Source organism: Pagrus major, chromosome 13, assembly GCF_040436345.1.
Source record: "Pagrus major chromosome 13, Pma_NU_1.0".
Lineage (NCBI taxonomy): Eukaryota > Metazoa > Chordata > Actinopteri > Spariformes > Sparidae > Pagrus > Pagrus major.
Window position 1 is genome coordinate 16,929,828 of NC_133227.1, and position 16,771 is coordinate 16,946,598.

General features: G+C 40.0%; 1 protein-coding gene across 2 annotated transcripts in view; it reads left to right on the top strand.

Annotated features, from left to right (window-relative positions):
• The window catches only part of amot (angiomotin), a 152,900-nt gene that overhangs the window by 79,901 nt on the left and 56,228 nt on the right, over positions 1 to 16,771 (top strand). For both annotated transcript variants that reach the window (XM_073479540.1, XM_073479541.1), the window contains one exon: positions 13,444 to 14,047. In XM_073479540.1, the coding sequence (XP_073335641.1) occupies positions 13,444 to 14,047 (604 nt within the window). The remainder of the gene's footprint in view (positions 1 to 13,443; positions 14,048 to 16,771) is intronic.

The following is a 16,771-nucleotide window of genomic DNA, read 5'->3' on the forward strand; positions in this document are numbered from 1 at the left end:
AGCTGGTGACTTTTCTGGGTCTGTTTTAATAGGACCTCTTTAATACACCCATTAGACTCAGCCACAAACACTACAGTGGAAAAGTCTAAGGAGCTCAGCATTGATCTGAAGGAGTACATTATTGATTTGAACAAGTCAGGAAAGTCAAAGCAGTTACAGGTCCCAAGATCAACTGTACAAACAACTGTAAGTATAAAGTGCATGGCACAGTTGTGTCACTGCCACCATCAGGAAGAAAACACAAACTATCACCTGCTGCTGAGAGAAAACTGGTCAGGATGGTCAAGAGTCAACCAAAAACCACCAAAAAGCAAGTCTGCAATGAATTAGAAGCTGCTGGAAGACAGGTGTCAGTGTCCACAGTCAGGTGTGTTTTACATCAACATAGGCTGAGAGGCTGCTGTGTTAGAAAGAAGCTCTTGATCCAGACCAGGCACCTTAAAGCTCAACTGAAGTTTGCTGCTGATCACATGGACAAAGAAAAAACCTTCTGGAGGAAAACTCTGTGATCACAGGAAACAAAAACTGAGTTGTTTGACCACAATGAGCAGCAATATGTTTGGAGGAGAGAAGGTGAGGCCTTTAACCCCAAGAACACCAAACCTACTGTCAGGCATGGTGCTGGTAGTATTTTGCTGTGGGGCTGTTTTGCTGCCAGTGAATCTGCTGCTCTAAAGAAAGTAAATGGAATAATGAAGAAGGAGGATTATCTCCAAATTCTTCAGGAAAACCTAAAATCATCAGTCAGAAGATTGGGTCTTTGGTGCAGATGGGTGTTCCAACAGGACAATGATCCCAAACACACATCAGAAGTGGTAAAGGAATGGATCAATCAGGCTAGAATTGAGATTTTGGAACGGCCTTCCCAAAGTCCTGACTTGAATCCCACCAAGTCTGTGCCAGGAAGCCAACAATTTTATTTGAACTTCACTGATTCTGCTTGTAGCTTGTAGATGGCTATCAAAAGCACCCAACTGAGGTGAAAATGACCGAGAGACATTTAACCAAATATTGCAATTATTGTATGTATATTTTTGAGCCAGCAGATGTGGTCACATTTTCAAAGAGACCTATAAAAAATTCATTACTGAACCAAACTTCATGAATGTTTTTTGTGACACAATATTATGTATCTCTCCATCATAGAAAAATGGGAGTTGTAGAAATCATTGTATGTAAACTTTTGACCACGACTGTATATCCCACTCACCCCCTGTTTCTTGTTCAGTGAGAGAAGTGAGCTCTGACTTGTCATGTCAGAGTTTTAAATCTGAACTGGAATGGTGTCAGAGCCAGTCGGAAAGGTAGGTGCTCATTGGTGAGCCTGGAATAAAACATTTTGTTTAAATAATGTTCATAGTGAAGAAAGCTGCTTACTTTTATGTGCCTTAGTTCAGATTAACCTACCCAAGGTTTGCTGACCCTAACCCCAGCACTACATAATCAAGTGACATTAGTAACAATCCTTGCAGACCACCGCCAGATATTTGTCCATATACTGTCCTTTAATGGGGCAGATATTTTCAAATACATGGAGATACAATTCTAAAAGTTGATAGCATATGTTTCCCAAAAGAAAAAGGAGCTAGCCTAAACAAAAACATAGAATTGGAGAGAGAAATTCAATTTAAAGCAAATGAACTATATCAGGAACTCTCTGGGCTTAAATTTCAGTTGCATGAGATTTCTAATAAAAAAGCAACATATACGCTGTTAAGATCAAAAGTAAGTACTATGAAGGTGGGGAGAGAATACAACCTCAGCCATTAAACAGGGTGAGACTCTAGTAACCTCAGCTAAAGATATAAAGATAAATAGCATATAAACATAAATAGCCCTAACCCAAGCAATTTTATGAAAAATTATGTACATTGACTGTGCCTTGCAGTAATGATCAAAAGGAGCAAGAAAAACTATTTTCTAATGTCGATATGCCTAAGTTACTCTCTAATCAGGCGGAGAAGCTAGAGTCTCTGATCACTGAGGGAGAAGTAAGGAGGGCTAATGAAAACCGGGAAATCCCTGGGTTATGATGGATTTCTTGTAAAATATTATATACTGTAAAGAATATACTATATAGACATTCTTACTCCAGTTCTGCAGAACGTGTATCAGGAGGCTTTTGAGAAGGGACAGGTACCACCTACATTTAATGCAGCCCTAATATGTTGAATTCTTAAGAAGGATAGAGACATTTCAGATCCCTCTATGTATAGACCCATTAGCCTACTCAATTTGGATTGCAAAATATTATCAAAGGTGCTGGCTCTACGCCTACTGCAAGTCCTACACAACATTACATATCCTAACCAGGTAGGTTTTATGAAAAAGAGTAAAAGAAAACTGTTACATCTTTTGACTGGCTCAACCAAATAATATGTGCCAATAGCTGTCATCTCCGTAGATACCGAAAAGGCCTTTGATAAGGTTGAGCTCTACCTTATCAACTTTTGGGTTTGGTCCATACTTTTCTAAGTGGATTAAGATATTATATAGAGAGCCAAAGGCTGCAGTTATGACCCACAGGGTTATAGCCCCATGTTTTGGCCTCTCTAGAGTGTATGGTCAAGGTTGCGCTCTGAGCCCATTATGATTTATAATTTTTTTATTTTAGCAGTTACTGTTAGGATGAATAATGGCATCATGAGAGCTGAGACAGACAAAATTTTGGCTGTGGTGACTGATCCACTTACTTCATTACCACATCTGAACATCATTCAGTCATATTCTAAATTTCCAGGTTACACAATTATAAATAGATATAAGGCTATATGCTACTCAAATATGGTGGAAAAATTCCCCAGGGTAAGTATTTGGGAATTAGACTTAATCCAGGAGAGCTGCCCCTACTTAACTTAACCCAGTGTTACAAAAAATTATCAAAATAAGATAATAAAAAATTAAAAAACAAAATAAGATCAATCTTACACTGTGTGGAAAGGTTAGTATCACAAAAGTGATTATATGTAGCACCTTATGTGGTCATGATGTTGCCAATCACAATACCACCTGTCATTTTTAAGATGTGACAGGTATTATTAATAATACTAAGATTATTATGATAATATAGTTAAACAGTTTCTGTGGAAAGGGAAGAAAGCCAGGATTAAACTGAGCAGACTGTTAGCAACTTAGGGGAAAGGAGGATTGGGGCTACCAAACCCAAGATATTGGGATATAATAGATTATATTGTCTATCATTCGAAATGGCCAAGTTAGCCAAATATTGAGAAATGATGGAAAACAGAGTAGATTGGGTAGACTCATCCACTGAATGCCCAAAAAACTCCCATTTTCTCTGTATATTGTTGTCTGAACAGAAGGTGAATAATTACATTTGTTTTTTTTATTTGTGACAAATCCAAATGATGGTGTTATTGAGATTGAAAAATAAAATAAAATCAAACTAAAATGTACCACACCATAATGAAATTTGGCTGTCTCTTTGCTATGACTCTTAGCAATATAGGATGGTATTATTTAGCAAATTTTTTTAAAATCAAACTAAAAGATAGCCTTTACCTAAACAATTTGGGCATCTTAGCCATTGCTCTTTTTTTTTTTTTTTTTTTAGCAAACATAGGATGTTTGAATAAAACTTTTTTCTTTTCTTTTTCAAATCAAACAAACAACCACACCTTTACACAGTTAAATAAGGCGCCGTTGCAAGCTTGAGCCATGCATGGTTGGGTTAGGGATATACTTGGCGGGAGGCTAGATCTTCCTTGAATGTCATATTAAATCTCACCACATATGCAGGGTCCTCATCAGAGACTTCCATTACATGAGGCAAGTGGCAGAGGGCAGGCAGTACCACAGAGCAGGAGACATAGGCCTCCCGACCCAGAATTTCAGTTACATACCTGCAGTGGAATAATAGAATAGAGTTTGCCTTTATTGTCACTATACACATGTACAATGAAATTGTGAGTGGCTTTCTCTTCAGGTCAGTAGAAACAAAGAGTACAAAGTAAGAAAAGGAAAGTATACCAAATAAAATGTATAGTAAAAATATACGCATATATACAGTAAGAAAAAGAACAACTGAATAAAAAATATATAAATATATAAATATATACTGTATACAGTAAAGACGTAGCAGCTTTGACAATGCAATTGTGCAAAACAGTGGTGGTGCAAGATAGTGCAAGTATGTCAACCGCTGCTGCAGTTTCTGTGGGTGGGATTGTTCATTATTGGGGGGTGGATGGAGGTCACAGCTCTGGGTAGAAGCTGTTTCTCAGTCTGTCGGTGGTGGATTTTATTGTCCTGAACTGTCTGCCTGAAGGCAGCAGTTTGAATAGGGAGTGTCCGTGGTGTGTACAGTCCTTACAGATGCTGTTGGCTTTTTTCTTCAGCCTGGCAGCATAAACAGTGTCCAGTGTAGGAAGCTCTGTCCCAATGATACGCTGGGCTGCTTTAACCACATGGTGCAGGTCTTTGCGTTTGGCAGCCGTGCAGCTGGCATACCACACCGTTGTGCAGTTGGTCAGGACGCTCTCGATGGTACTCCTGTAAAAGTTGACCAACAGTTTCTGTGGGAGCTGGGCCTGTGTCAGCTTCCTGAGGAAAAACAGTCTTTGTTGGCCTTTTGACAAGCTGTGAGGTGTTAGAGGTCCATGTCAGCTGCCTCGACACAGTGACTCCAAGGAACTTGAGGTCGTCGACACATTCCATCTCATTACCATGTATGTGGAGGGGGAGATGTTCTCTTCCTTTAGTTCTCCTAAAGTCAATAATCAGCTCCTTTGTCTTGGAGGTGTTAAGGACCAGGTTGTTGTCCTCACACCATCTCGCAAGACGGTTCACCTCAAGCCTGTATGCTGTCTCCTCATTGTCTGCAATCAGGCCCATCACAGTTGTGTCATCAGCAAATTCTATGGAGTTTGAGGTGTAGATGGGGGTGCAGTCATGTGTGAAGAGTGTGAAGAGCATTGGGCTCAGCTCACAGCCTTGTGGGGTGCCTGTGTTCAGGATGAGGGTGAAGGGGGTGTTGTTTCCAATTCTCAATTGCTGTGGACGATGTGAGAGAAAGTCAATGATCCATGAACACAGTTGTGAACCAAAGTTTGTCTTGAGTTTATTGACCAGCTTGTGAGGGATGACAGAGTTAAAAGTGGAGCTGAAGTCCACAAATAGCATCCTCACATAGCAGTTTGGTTTCTCCAGATGTGTCAGGGCGCTGTGCAGAGTTGTGCTGACGGCGTCCTCAGTGGAGCGGTTTCCCCGGTAGGCAAACTGGTGTGGGTCCAGGTCCGGTGGACTGATGCTCCTGATGTGTGAGAGCACCAGCCTCTCAAAGCACCACATGACTACAGGTGTTAGAGCCGCTGGGCGGTAGTCATCCAGGCACTTTGCAGGTGATTCGATGGCACAGGAATGATGGTGGAAGATTTCAGGCACGTTGGAACAGTGGCATGTTGTAGGGAGAGGTTGAATATTTTATATAGCACACACACACTCGCACACGCACATGCACACACACACACAGAGAGAGAGAGAGAGAGTCTCTGCAGTTTGTCCCATTCTGGTGGCGTCAGCATAACTACTTTGTGGTGCTGTTGGTCCAGGGTTGCTTTTATTGCTGCTTGATTGCAGTTCAGACACTTGACCATTTCCAGCATTGAATTCCAACGTATTTCGCGTCAGCCAAATCCTTTTCCTTTTGTTTCTTTTCAGTTTCGTAGAGCTCGTGGATTTTAGTCATTACTTTGCCTCTTGACGGTGGCTTGTAGAATGCGTCGAGAGACACAACAACAACAAACTTCTGCAAAGCCCATGTCATCGACCATATTAATAGGTCTACAATCCATTTGGCAATTGTATTAGTCAACTTGTCAGAGGTAGACTTACTTAATGCCCTGCATTCGGAGAGGGTGGTTGGACGCAAGCCGGCGTTGCACCAGAACTTGAAGCCCCGACAAAGACATGTTTAGCGTTGAGATGGTACTTTAAGCTTCAAGTGCTTCGGTGAAGAGAAAACTCCTTTCTGCAGCATGTGCAATTCACGGCGTGTTTATTGATTGTTCCATCTTTGTTTTTTGTATACTCGAACTTCCCATCCAGACAGCCTACAGGTTCTTTCAGTTAACACATTAATTTTGACAACCCTAGGAATAACACAGTGAAATAACTGTCCTTGGACATAATTGCATACTACTTATTACACAGTTATTCTAGTGCAATAAGTACACCTCTGCACCAAAAGTGCAGTATTTAACTTAGTATTTTAGAAAATGTGTGGTTGACTGTTGTTGTTTCCCTTTGTCTTATAACACACTGAGCAGACTCCATCCCTCTGGTTAGCTAGCAATCCCGTAACCCGCTGTTAATTTTTTGATCACCGGCTCCCACCAGCAGCAACTAATAAATTAATAAATTAAAAACCCCATTCAATTAAAATCAAGTTTTTAACCTTGTTAACCTATCCAAATGTTGTTGTTTTTCTATATTGTTAAACACATATCATGAGCAAAATAACCATTCAATGCCATGGCTGAGCATTTCTGCTTTAGAATTGCAGTGTACCAAGGACAGTCTTAAAAAACAGATTCAGACAGCCAGGGTTTCATATGTCACAAACCTGAGGAACCAATCCTGTCAATGTCCATGGTGGGGCATTCCATCTCATTAAGATAACATTGCTGGGAAAAGAGCTGTATTCAGAAAACACCAGCTGTACAGATGTAGCTTATTATCTGTGTTTTTCATTCTGAGTTTGCCTACTTTCAAAAAATGCAGGTACATTCCAGCTGCTGTTGAATAGGGGCAGGGCTAGAATAAGGTTCAATTGGCATATCAGCGTAACTTTGCATAATGAAATGTGCAGTTTGTTTAATTAATGCCAAGAGAAGGAATTTTTTTTTGTTATTAAACTTTTTATTTGCAGAAAAGACAAGTTATGCATGTTGCTCTTAAGTTTGTATACATGCCACAAGTCTTATCATCCAGGTAGATAATGAAAGAAAAACAGGTAAATAATTAAAAAAAATTAATTAGTTTAAAAAAAAAATTCTCATCATTACAAAAGTACCCATACTCTCTTCTATCACAGTACTCCTTTACAAGTTCTGGACTAGTAGGGAACTTAAGGATCCAACAAGTGAGAAGTGATAATGATAACTAGAGAAATAAAAATAGAATAAATAACATAGATAAGTATACAGCAGTAAATAAAAGTAGACAATATTAGCTCTGAAATTAATAAATTTGTCTGCCCCATATGCACCTTTCTTCATTCATAACTTCTCCTGCAAACAATATCTTATAGTAGGATAATAATGACTGCGGTGGCAATATCAACAACACAAATAATAATTATTATAGATTAAATAAAGCATACATGCATAACGCTGACTGGTAACTGTGTAATTGCTGAAACAAAGAAAAAAAAAAAAAATTGAACCAGGTGAGTGGAGTCAAAAACTAGGGGTTTTTATCACATTTCCCAGTATCTTGCCTAAAAGTTGTTATAAAGTTTATCCAGGTTTTCCAGTAACTTTCAAACTTATCTTGTTCAAGCCTGAGAATGAATGTTAGCCTCTCCATTATAAAAATATCCTGAACCACTTTGATCCAGTCCTCGACTGTAGGAGAATCTTTTACCAACCATTTTCTTGTGATTGCTTTCTTACTCGCTAGTAATAGGATATTATACATATATTTGTTTTCAGATCCCTTCACAGTGTCTGGTATTAATCCCATACATAAAGTTTCGAACTCTGATGGAATCACTATTTTAGTGATTTTCTCCATGGTCAATTTAATTTCTTTCCAATATTTTGAAATGACCGGGCAGTCCCAAAACACATGAAAATGTGTTGCCTTATTCTCGCCACAGGATCTCCAACAGGATGTACTTGCTCCCAGAGAAATCCTTTGAGCTGGAACTCTAAAAAACCTAACTATAGTCTTCCACCCAAATTCTCTCCAGGACAGAGCAGATGTACTTTTCCATTGTTGTGAGATTATTTTTCCCCACCTTTCCATCTGTATTACGATGTTACTCTCCTTCTCCCATTTCTCCTTTATATATGCAGTATCATTCCCTTCTACCTCTAGTAACAGCTTGTATATCTTTGATATGTTTCCACGTCCAGGGTCTGACCTGTAGCCGAGTAGAAATATCTTCACTATACCCAAATTAGTTTGTTGCAATTCTTCCTTTCTCATTGTTTTCTCAAGGTAATGTCTAAGTTGCAGAAATCTATAAAAATCCTGATTGGTTAGATTGAATCGATTTTTAAGATCCTGGAATTGTTGCAGCGTGCCCCCCTCGTAGAGATCACAGTGTTTTATTAACCCTTTATCGGCCCACTGTTTAAATCTTGCATCCATCCTGTTTGGTAAGAAATCTGAGTCATATCCAATCCATCTTATGATCCAGTATGGTTCTTTGGCCTTGTTTTCGCTGACTATCCTGTGCCAAATCTTAATTGACATTTTTATCAATGGGTTTATGTCTTTTAGACAGGCAACCAACCCACTGTCCCCTATGATTGCTTGTAATGGAATATCACTAGATATCTGACATTCTATGTCTTTCCACTTTGCTTTATAAGAAGGGTTGCAAATGTTAACTAAAATTTTTATCTGCACCGCTTGGTAATAATTTTTAATATTTGGGAGAGAGAGGCCTCCTTTGTCTTTTGCTAGTTGAAGAGTCTTATAGCGAATTCTTGGCCTCTTCCCCTGCCAGATGAATCGTGATATTAATTTGTCTAATTCTTGAAATTTCTCCTTTGGAAGTTCTGCTGGTATGTTTTGGAACAGATATAATAATCTGGGTAACACGTTCATTTTTATAGCTTCCACCCTCTGACCTAATCCTAAAAAGGGGACTAGATTCCATCTGGTCAGATCGGATTTAATTTTGGAAATTAGAGGGTCGTAGTTCTCCGATATAATCTTGTTCAAATGTTTAGGAATATTCACACCTAGGTATTTAATAGACTTTGATTCCCAATTGACTTTGAATTCCTCTTTGATGGATTGGCTAGGAGAATAATTAAATGTCAAAATTTGAGATTTGTGGGTGTTTAGTTTATAACCTGATAATAAACCGTATTCCCTCAGGGTTATGAGCAATTCTGGAAGGGAAGCAGATGGATGCCCCAAGTATATCAAAATATCATCTGCGAACAGGGCAATTTTGTGTTCTTCTTGAGACACCATGATCCCCTTTATCTTTTCATTCTGTCTTATCCACTGACTCAAGGGCTCTATAAAGATAGCGAATAAAAGCGGGGACACGGGACAACCTTGTCGACATCCCCTTTTTAATTCAAAAATGTTTGATAATCCTCCGTTTATCTGAATTTTAGCTGTTGGCTTACAGTATAAAGCTTGTATTGTCCTAACAAAATCATCGTGGAACTGGAATCTCTCTAGTATCTTATATAAGAAAGACCAATCAACAGAGTCGAAAGCCTTCTCTGCATCTAGCCCTAGCAGGACAGCCTCTAAATTATCTTTGTTTATATGGTTAATTACATGTAATGTCCTCCTAACGTTATCCTGTGTTTGCCTCTGCCTAATGAAACCTGTTTGATCCAACTGTATAATATCTGGAAGTATTATTTCTAAGCGTTTTGCTAGAATTGATGTGAAGAGTTTATAATCCTGGTTCAACAAACTAATTGGGCGGTAATTAGAGCAATCTGTCCCATCTTTCCCTTCTTTTGGTATCACAGTTATAATCGCTTCCCTCCAAGATGGGGGAATTTCTCCTTTCTTAAGGACCCAATTGAAAGTTCTGAGCAACAATGGTGATAAAGAGTCACTAAAAGTCTTATACCATTCCGCTGTAAACCCATCAGAGCCCGGAGACTTATTAGGTTTGAGTCTAGATATTGCCTTTTGGAGTTCTCCTATAGTCACATTGGCCAGTAAAACTGTATTCTGATCTTCTGTAATTGTTGGGAGATTAAGTGATGTAAGCAGGGATTCAGGTGACTTGTCCCCCTTACAGGCCATCCGGGCATATAGGTTTTTGTAATATTTTTCAAAACAACTGTGGATGTCTTGAAACTTATGTTTCATTTGTTTGGTGGTTGGGTCTTTAATTTTATGTACTACCCTCTCTGCTTGTTGTTTTCTTAATTTGTATGCCAGAATTTTGGATGATTTACTACCTACTTCATAATACCTCTGTTTCAAAAAGGTTAATTTTTTCTGAATGTCTGCCTCATAAATTTCTTTGATCTGATTTTTAATTTCCCCAATTTTCTGACTAATGTCCAATTGGGTATCTTTTTTATGTCTTTTTTCCATACATCACAAATACCCATCTCTCTTATCATCTTTCTTACCTTTTTGCCTACAGTGTTATTCTGGGTTTGAGTTAATCTTGACACATCCCACTTTGGGTTCAGTCTCAGATTAAAGTCACCACCACAAATCACCATTCCCTGAGCTTTCGTAATCATTAGATCAAAGATTTGTTTATAGAGCCCCCACGTCGCACCTGGAGGTGCATAGACATTTAAGAGAGTGGTTTCTGTCCCTTCTAATTTTCCTATAACCATATTATACCTTCCTTCCTTGTCCGTGATTTCTGTTACCTTTTCAAAGGTTACTCTTTTCGATATCAGTGTTGCCACCCCCCTTCTGTGTCCTGTTTTGTATGACGCTGAGTAAACCTGATTGAAGCCCTGCCTTTTAAGTTTAGCATGCTCCAAATCAGTTAAATGGGTCTCTTGCAGAAATATTATATCTACCTTGTCTTTTTTCATTTTACCCAGAATTTTGCTTCTTTTTACCGGGTTAAGTACTCCCTTCACATTGTAAGAAGCCAACCTAAGTGGAACTTTTTGACTTTCCATTGTAAAACATCTTTAGTCTTACTACCCCCCCTCCACTCGAACTTTGTAAAAACATGAATACAAAAAAAACATGAACAGAACAGTTCCAGAAAAACGTGAACTTTGTACATTTCACCAGTGTCTCAAGTTGAACTTCCTGTTTTGAGGTCTTGTTTGTGACCCTGAAAGAGCCGAGATGTTTTGCCGGCTCGGAGGGAAAGCTTCCATGCGTCTCCAGCTTTGGAGGGCCCTCCTTTAAGTTTTCAAAGTGGTCCATGCTTTAGCTTAGTCAGATCTCCCCCGATCTTACATATTATATTATTAATGTCATTAAACTAACCCAAACGCCTCCCATGGCAGTTTTTTTTTAAAATTGTTTGTTCCACAGTCACTACTATTATGCCTCCTTACCGTGGAGAATCCGCGCCGAGACAAAACAAGTTCATCGGTCAGTCCGTCTGAAAGTGTCCAGTTTCTTTTTAAAACCATCCCGCGGAGCCTCTGGCTGCTGCTCTCCTCCACCCGGGGACCGGATTTTGCGCCACATCAGGTTCTTGACTCTATCAGCCCAGCTCGCCGGTGGTTTATATATCGACACGGACAGACCTCTCTTCACCATGTCCTTCGTAGCCTCCTCTGCCGAGTTGTATAGGCATGTCTCTCCCTCGTAAAACACCCTCATTCTGGCTGGAAAAGGAGTTTGGAACCGTATATTATTCTCCCTCAGCACCTTCTTCGCCTCCGCGTATTCCCGCCGCTTCTTGAAGGTCTCCGGTGCATAGTCGTGATCCACAAACACTTTTTTCTCCTGATACAGAAACCCTTTTTTTCGCCAAACCTGTTTCAGGATTTCTTCTTTAGTTTTGCTGCTGGAGAACTTGACAACTATGGATCTCGGGGGAGAATCAGCCGGTGGTTTTGGTCCCAGTGCGCGATGCGCCCGCTCGATCTTTAGGTCGTCGGTGTGGGGCAACTCCAGTTTTTCCCTCAGTAGATTTTCCACGAATGTTATCATCGATGAGGAGTTGCTCTCCGACCCTTCTTCAATGCCGTGAATTCGTATGTTCTCCCGTCTTGCTCTTCCCTCTTGATCCGTTAGCTTATCTTCCAACTTAGCCTGTAGCTTTAGCAGTTCCCTCGTAGCCTCCTCCAGCCCCTGCACTCTTTCCTCAGTCTCTGAAATTCGCATTTCGGCTTCGTCAACTCTGCTGTTAGTTGCCTTAATGTCCTCTCGTATTTCACGAAGAGTCTCTGCATTTTCACGTCGAAACTCTCTCAGTTCTTGCAATATCGTTTGCAGGTTAGCCATGTCCGCATCCACCTGTAGCTCCCCTGTGTCAGGGTTGCTAGCTGTATCGTCCTCGACGGACTCTTCCTCGGCTGTTTGCGCCCTTTCCTTCGTCTGTGCAACGTTTTTTTGTTTTGGTTTGGGCATATTTTAAAACGCCTCTTTAACTTCTTCTGTTAATGTGTATCAATCTTTTGAAAAAATATGGCGTTTATCTTGATGATCGGGGAGCTCTGTTATTGTGCTGCCTACCACATGGCTGCTCAACCGGAAGTCCAAGAGAAGGAATTTAAATGATTTAAATCCAGAAACTTCACTAGTCAGAATAAACTGAGATTTAACCATTTATGTCCTTCCATTGATGCTGCTGCCATTCTAACGCGTCTGCGCTCCTATTGGCTAGTTTTAAGTGCCTCTGTGTCTATTTTTTGTCCTTTTTCTTCACTCTCAGCCAGTTTGACTCAGTGGGGTCTGTGCCTTCATTTAGCTCAGCAAGTCAGGCTGAGCTCAATGAAGGCACTGGAGGCAATGAAGGTGTTGATATCGAACAGCCCCAGCTGCACTGCAAACTGAGCATCTCACTGTTCGCTTGTTTATGTAAAGTTTATTAAAAGTGTTATGTGTCCAAACAACTTGCACCAAAGAGTCTCTACAACACAGATGACCCATTACAAGCTGTGCCAGTGGTATGAAATGGTATATACTTCCTGTCTCTTAAGTGGGCATGGTCACCTCTCTGGCCCACTCCTATTTCCACATTTTTAACACTAACACATTACTGGGGGCTATTAATTGTTCATGTCAAACCTACACAACACTATTTACAGTCAGAAATGTTATGTTTGCGCCTTCTTTTGCCACTTATTTTCATCTGTAACCTTAATATGCTCTCTCCAGATCTCATGAGAGTGTGATGCTGAGGCAGAGACAGGTCTCAAACAAAGTAAATTTTCTCCTGATCTTTGATGCCATTGTAGTGTCAGACTGAAAAAACATGGTTAGGTGCTGTATATTCTGCTAATTGTCTGTGCTTCCGCTATATTGGAGAAATCAGAATCCGCTCATAAACAAATGCAAAAATTGCAAATGCAAATATTTCTAATTGTTGTTAATGATAGGGCTGACAACCAAAGACACACAACAACACAATCAAAAAAGCATCCACTGTTCACTTCACTCAGATGTTTTTTGGTTGTTTCTCTGTTTGTTTTTTTAATACAATTTGAGTGACATGAATAGACAACAAGCCTATAACACTGTTAGTGAAAACATGTATACAAGTATTCTGTACATCAACACAAGATACAAGCTGAGGTTGAGAACCATGTGATCATACGGCTGATCTCTCCTTAGGTCCAGTAAGGAGGGTTCGGTTCACTCGCAGAGGCCCCTTCACCAGCACAGTCCCACTTCCTCCGTCACCTCTATGGGCTCCTTGTCCCGGACCCAGTCCTCCATCCTAAGCAGCATGCTCAGTGCCTCCCATTCCTCCCATCCCTCCCATCCCTCCCATCCCTCCCATCCCTCCTTCCTACAGCAGTACCCTCTGACCCAGGGAGATTCCATTCCAAGCATGGGGCCCCGCAGCCCACAGAGTTCTGGTTCCCACCAAGCAGGTGAGTCCTTCAATCCGGGGTCCATTCACCCACCAAGAGGTCATGGTTTCCCTCATGACCCCTATGGCTCCACCCCAAGGATTCACCATCAGCAGCAGCAGCACCATCAGTATCAGCTACAACAGCAACAACAACAGTTCCAAGGACCTCCACCTCACCAGCCTCAGCCACCGGTCCAAGTTGGACATTTTCCAAACCCGCACTCCTATTCCCACCTGCAGGGTGAACACTTTGCTATGATGACACGTGCCCACCAGATGGTGGATGTGCTGACGGAAGAAAACAGGATGCTGAGGCAGGAGATTGAATCCTGCCGCGAGAAAGTCAACAAGTTGCACAAGGTAACATCCTCTGCAGGAGAGCTTTAAAGAATTGGTTCAATTTCTAATCTTTTACAACAGTATTGAAATGCCCAGATGAACACTGCAAGGGTTTATTGATTGATGTAGTTGTTCCTCTTGTCCATAGTGTTCACAAAGAGATTACAAAACCCACAGTCTTGTTCTGTTAAAAAACGTACTCTAAAGTTCATCTGAAGCTAATATGAGACTTAAGCAGTCTGAGTTAGAAAAACTAAAATGGGTATCTCCCAAGCTTTTTAGTATAAAATTCCGATGTAGCACCACAGACTTGGTCTCTTTGCTCAGCACTGGCAGAGGGATATTAACATTAAGCAAGAATTTTGTATGAAAAACACTGTAGACAATTATACTGAAATATAAATTGTACACAACAATAACTAGTGCATCACATCTGATGCAAAGGAAATACATTGTAACAAAAGTGTCTGCTAAATTAATGTGATAAATTAATAGATGTACCTACCTCGAAGGCAACAGAGCATGTTTTTATGAACCCATTCCCTCTCAATTAAAAATGACACTATTGACAGATTTTCTTAGTAAGAGATCATAATACTGTATAATATAGGAGACAACAAGCAAACAATATCATTTTAACTTAATAGAGTATATAATAATTTAATATTTTCTTCACACTTGAGAGATACAAACTGAAAAAGGTCCTGGTGTGTACAGTCGTGATTAAAAGTTTACATCTACTTGTAAAGAACATGTATCATGGCAGTGTTGAGTTCCAGTGATTTCTACTAGAGGTCGACCCATAGTGGATTTTTAAAAGCCGATATAATAACGATAGTTGGGAGAAGGAAAAACCTGATAGTCGATTAATCGGACGATATTAAAAATATGTATGTATATATGTATATATATATATATATATATATATATATATATATATATATATATATATATATATATATATATATATATATATATATTAAAATGGTGATTATTTAACCCTGTCGAAATTGAACAATCTTTGGTATTAACTTTATTAGAACTGTTGAACTGAACATTAGGGTCCTGTCTGGTCCCTCCCACCCTCTCGGTGATAAGTTACAGTGAAACTATGACTTTGTAACGTTAGTAAAATAGAGTAACTTTAGAGATGTGCAAGACACAGTCTTTCATTTGAGTTGAAAAGCTAGCAGTAGCTGTCTGTTTGTGGATTACATCTTTGGAATCTGTTCTGTTTACAATGAACGATGAACTGTTCTGTGGCTGAACTGTCCAGGATTACTTCTGTTGCTCATCCCATTACATTGTTAAATGCCACTCTTACAAACCATTCATGTTCATGCATGTTCACGGGGTAAGGAGGATCCTAAAGTGTGCAATTTCATTTCATGAATGGATGGATAGTTACGTGGCTGGATTATTTGGAAGAGAGAACTACACATTGGTAAGTACAGTATTAAGTAACGTAACATTAACAGAATGGTTTCTGTTCCTGCCTGCCTGGTTGCCTTCAGTGCCCTGTCCCTATCATTGGCAAGGTGATGGTGTTGCGTTATATATTCAAGACTAGATGAACTGAAAATGGGTCAGATGAGAGAGGTCTGGCTACGACAAACATATGACTTGAATGCCACGCTTGTCAGCCTCTGGTAAAATCAGCTGTTCCAATGTTTAACGTTACCCCGTGACCGCAAAGATTTAACGTCAGCCCATATTTTCTGACCCTATCGCCAGTGTAATGCAAGGAAGGTATTTCATGGAGTGGAGAATTACTTTATGAAAAAATATCTCTGATGTAACGTTGGTCTCTCTTAGTCTACATTGGAAAATGTGACATTAATTAAAGTCTGTCACACATGTATGGCTGCTGCACATCTAACGTTAACGTACAGCAGTTACCTGTCTGTGTCGATTTGTTTACTTTAGATTAAGAGGGAGAGGGAGAGTAAGAGAATTTAGATATTTTCAGCAGAAGTGGCCCTCAAATGATGAGGATTGACTCAGCGTATCCTCCATCGATGGTGATGACGTACTCCCCTGTGGTCGGTGGAGGCTGCGCAACCATCGGCGAGTTCAGCCAATAACAATAGTTTGCAAAAGGTCCTATCGGTGCCCATTAATTGGCCAAACCGATTAATTGGTCGACCTCTAATTTCTACAGCTCTCATGTTTCTGGGATGGAATGAATGGAACACATACTACTTAGTCACAAAAAGTTCATGAAGTTTGGTTCAATAATGAATTTATTATAGGTCTTCTGAAAATGTGACCAAATCTGCTGGATCAAAAGTATACATACAGTAATTCTAATATTTAGTTAAATGTCTCTCGGCCATTTTCACCTGACTTAAGTGTTTATGATAGCCATCTACAAGCTTCTGGTCGTCCTCTGGCTGAATTTTTAACCACTCCTCTTGACAGGATTGATATAGTTCAAATACATTTGTTAGCTTCCTAAAACAGACTTGTTTCTTCAGCACAGTCCACATGTTCTCCATGGGGTTCAAGTCAGGACTTTAGGAAGGCCGTTCCAAAATCTCAATTCTAGCCTGATTGATCCATTCCTTTACCACTTCTGATGTGTGTTTAGGATCATTGTCCTGTTGGAACACCCACCTGCACCAAAGACCCAATCTTCTGACTGATGATTTTAGGTTTTCCTGAAGAATTTGGAGATAATCCTCCTTCTTCATTATTCCATTTACTTTCTTTAGAGCAGCAGATTCACTGGCAGCAAAACAGCCC